We start from the raw sequence: 1555 nt of genomic DNA, 5'->3' as shown, positions 1-1555 counted from the left end.
TCGTCGGGGCTGTAGGTGTCCTTGGACCAGGAGAGTAAGTCAAGTGCCTGCTGGTCTTGGAGGACAAAGTTGGCAAATTCCCTTGTGAGAGCCACATAGGCGGTGCCAAAGTAAATGGTCATATTGTGAGGAGGAGGACTTTTTAATTTTGTTGTTTTAAGCACATAGGAATTTCTGTTGTCTAATAATTCTCGGTGGACATACTTAGTCCGTCCAATTGCGTGATCAGGGGGCAGCACCCCTGGAGTAATACTTTTCCCTTTAAATCCTTTCAGATACTGAACTATTTCCCTGTTGGTTTTCAGGGGGAAGTCTTGCCCACAGGTGTTGATGGCGTACTTCCAGGGAACCTCGGAGGCCACAAGGTCTTGCAGGCAGTTCAGGTCGGCCTGGAGCCTGGAAATTCCACCGTAGACAACTGGCTCCATCTTGGAAGCCAGAAAAGCATTTGGGAAGCAGCTCAACAATTGTTTCACTGCGTCTTTAAATTCATCTGTTGCCTTCTTATCCAGGTGCACACAGTAGACATTCTGGGGCATATAAATTGCCCTAAACAGTCTCTCAAAAGTGCCAAAGTCTTTGTGGATGGTCACTGTGTAAGCCAAAGGAAATGCAGCCTCTTCTTCAGAGAGTGTTTCTGTTATATAATGACTTTGAACCATGTACTCATAACAGGTAGATTCGTCGAGAGTAGTTTTCAATCCATTTTCTGTTGAGTAAAAAACCTTCCCATTAAAAATTTGATGACAGACTTCTGCTAATACGGAAGCATTGGACAGAGCTGCCCTCAGAAAACGTTTGTTCTCCCATAACTCACTATTGTAAACAAAGACAAATATCAGAGCAGCAATAAGAGACACGCTGAAAAGACAGTGCTTCCAAGAACCCATCATTCAAAACCAGGAAATGAGTAAAATGTCTCTTGAGGTGATCGGAGTGTGGATAGATTTAACTTACATTTTCTCCAGCATCCAACATCATCCTCTCGATAGACGCAGCTCAGATCGGCTGTCCTGCACCCTCCCGGCTGACGGTTCTTGTCCTTTTTCTTTCTTCCTTCCCTTTTCATTTACCGCTATGTTGCATTTTCACTCTTCTTCGGCACATTTCTGAAGTAGCTCCTTTGCATTCGCTCTGCCCTGTGTCCCGCTAATTAATCTCTCACCTGTTTCTACACTAAAGCAAACTGCCTCAGGGAGGTCCTGGCTCCAGTGGGTCCACCTGTCGGCACAGTGAAATCGCTAGTGGGTGCGGTGACCATTCTGCAAGCCTTTGCTCTGGGACTTCAACTCCAGCTTCTTCTAGCGGCCAAAGGCTGGTAACTGTGTCAGCTCCCTGGCTTCCTGTTAATCATTGCACTCAGCTGACCGAGTTTGTTTGCTTAAACGGCACTGCCAAGTTAAAAGCTTCAGTTCGAAGCATGTGAATACCGCCTGGAGAGAGATTCTGTCAATAAATATGTAGTGCTTAAAAATACATCGCTTAACTGTCTTTTTCCACATATATTCCCCCCTCTCCACGTTGGCTGGGTATGCTATAAAGAATGGCATGTGAC

The 1555-nt window shown here is 45.5% G+C and overlaps 1 protein-coding gene across 1 annotated transcript in view; it reads right to left on the bottom strand.

Moving 5' to 3' along the window:
- The window catches only part of LOC105806483 (N-acetyllactosaminide beta-1,6-N-acetylglucosaminyl-transferase), a 15191-nt gene extending 13907 nt beyond the window's left edge, over positions 1-1284 (bottom strand). The window contains exon 1 of the mRNA XM_012639624.1: positions 48-1284. Within this exon, the coding sequence (XP_012495078.1) occupies positions 48-893 (846 nt within the window). The 5' untranslated portion in view covers positions 894-1284. The remainder of the gene's footprint in view (positions 1-47) is intronic.
- Positions 1285-1555: the final 271 nt, after the last annotated feature.

The sequence above is a fragment of the Propithecus coquereli genome, unplaced genomic scaffold, assembly GCF_000956105.1.
Source record: "Propithecus coquereli isolate 6110/MARCELLA unplaced genomic scaffold, Pcoq_1.0 Scaffold141, whole genome shotgun sequence".
NCBI classification, from domain to species: domain Eukaryota; kingdom Metazoa; phylum Chordata; class Mammalia; order Primates; family Indriidae; genus Propithecus; species Propithecus coquereli.
Note: the sequence above shows the minus strand (reverse complement) of the source record. Positions and strands in the feature narration are given on the sequence as shown.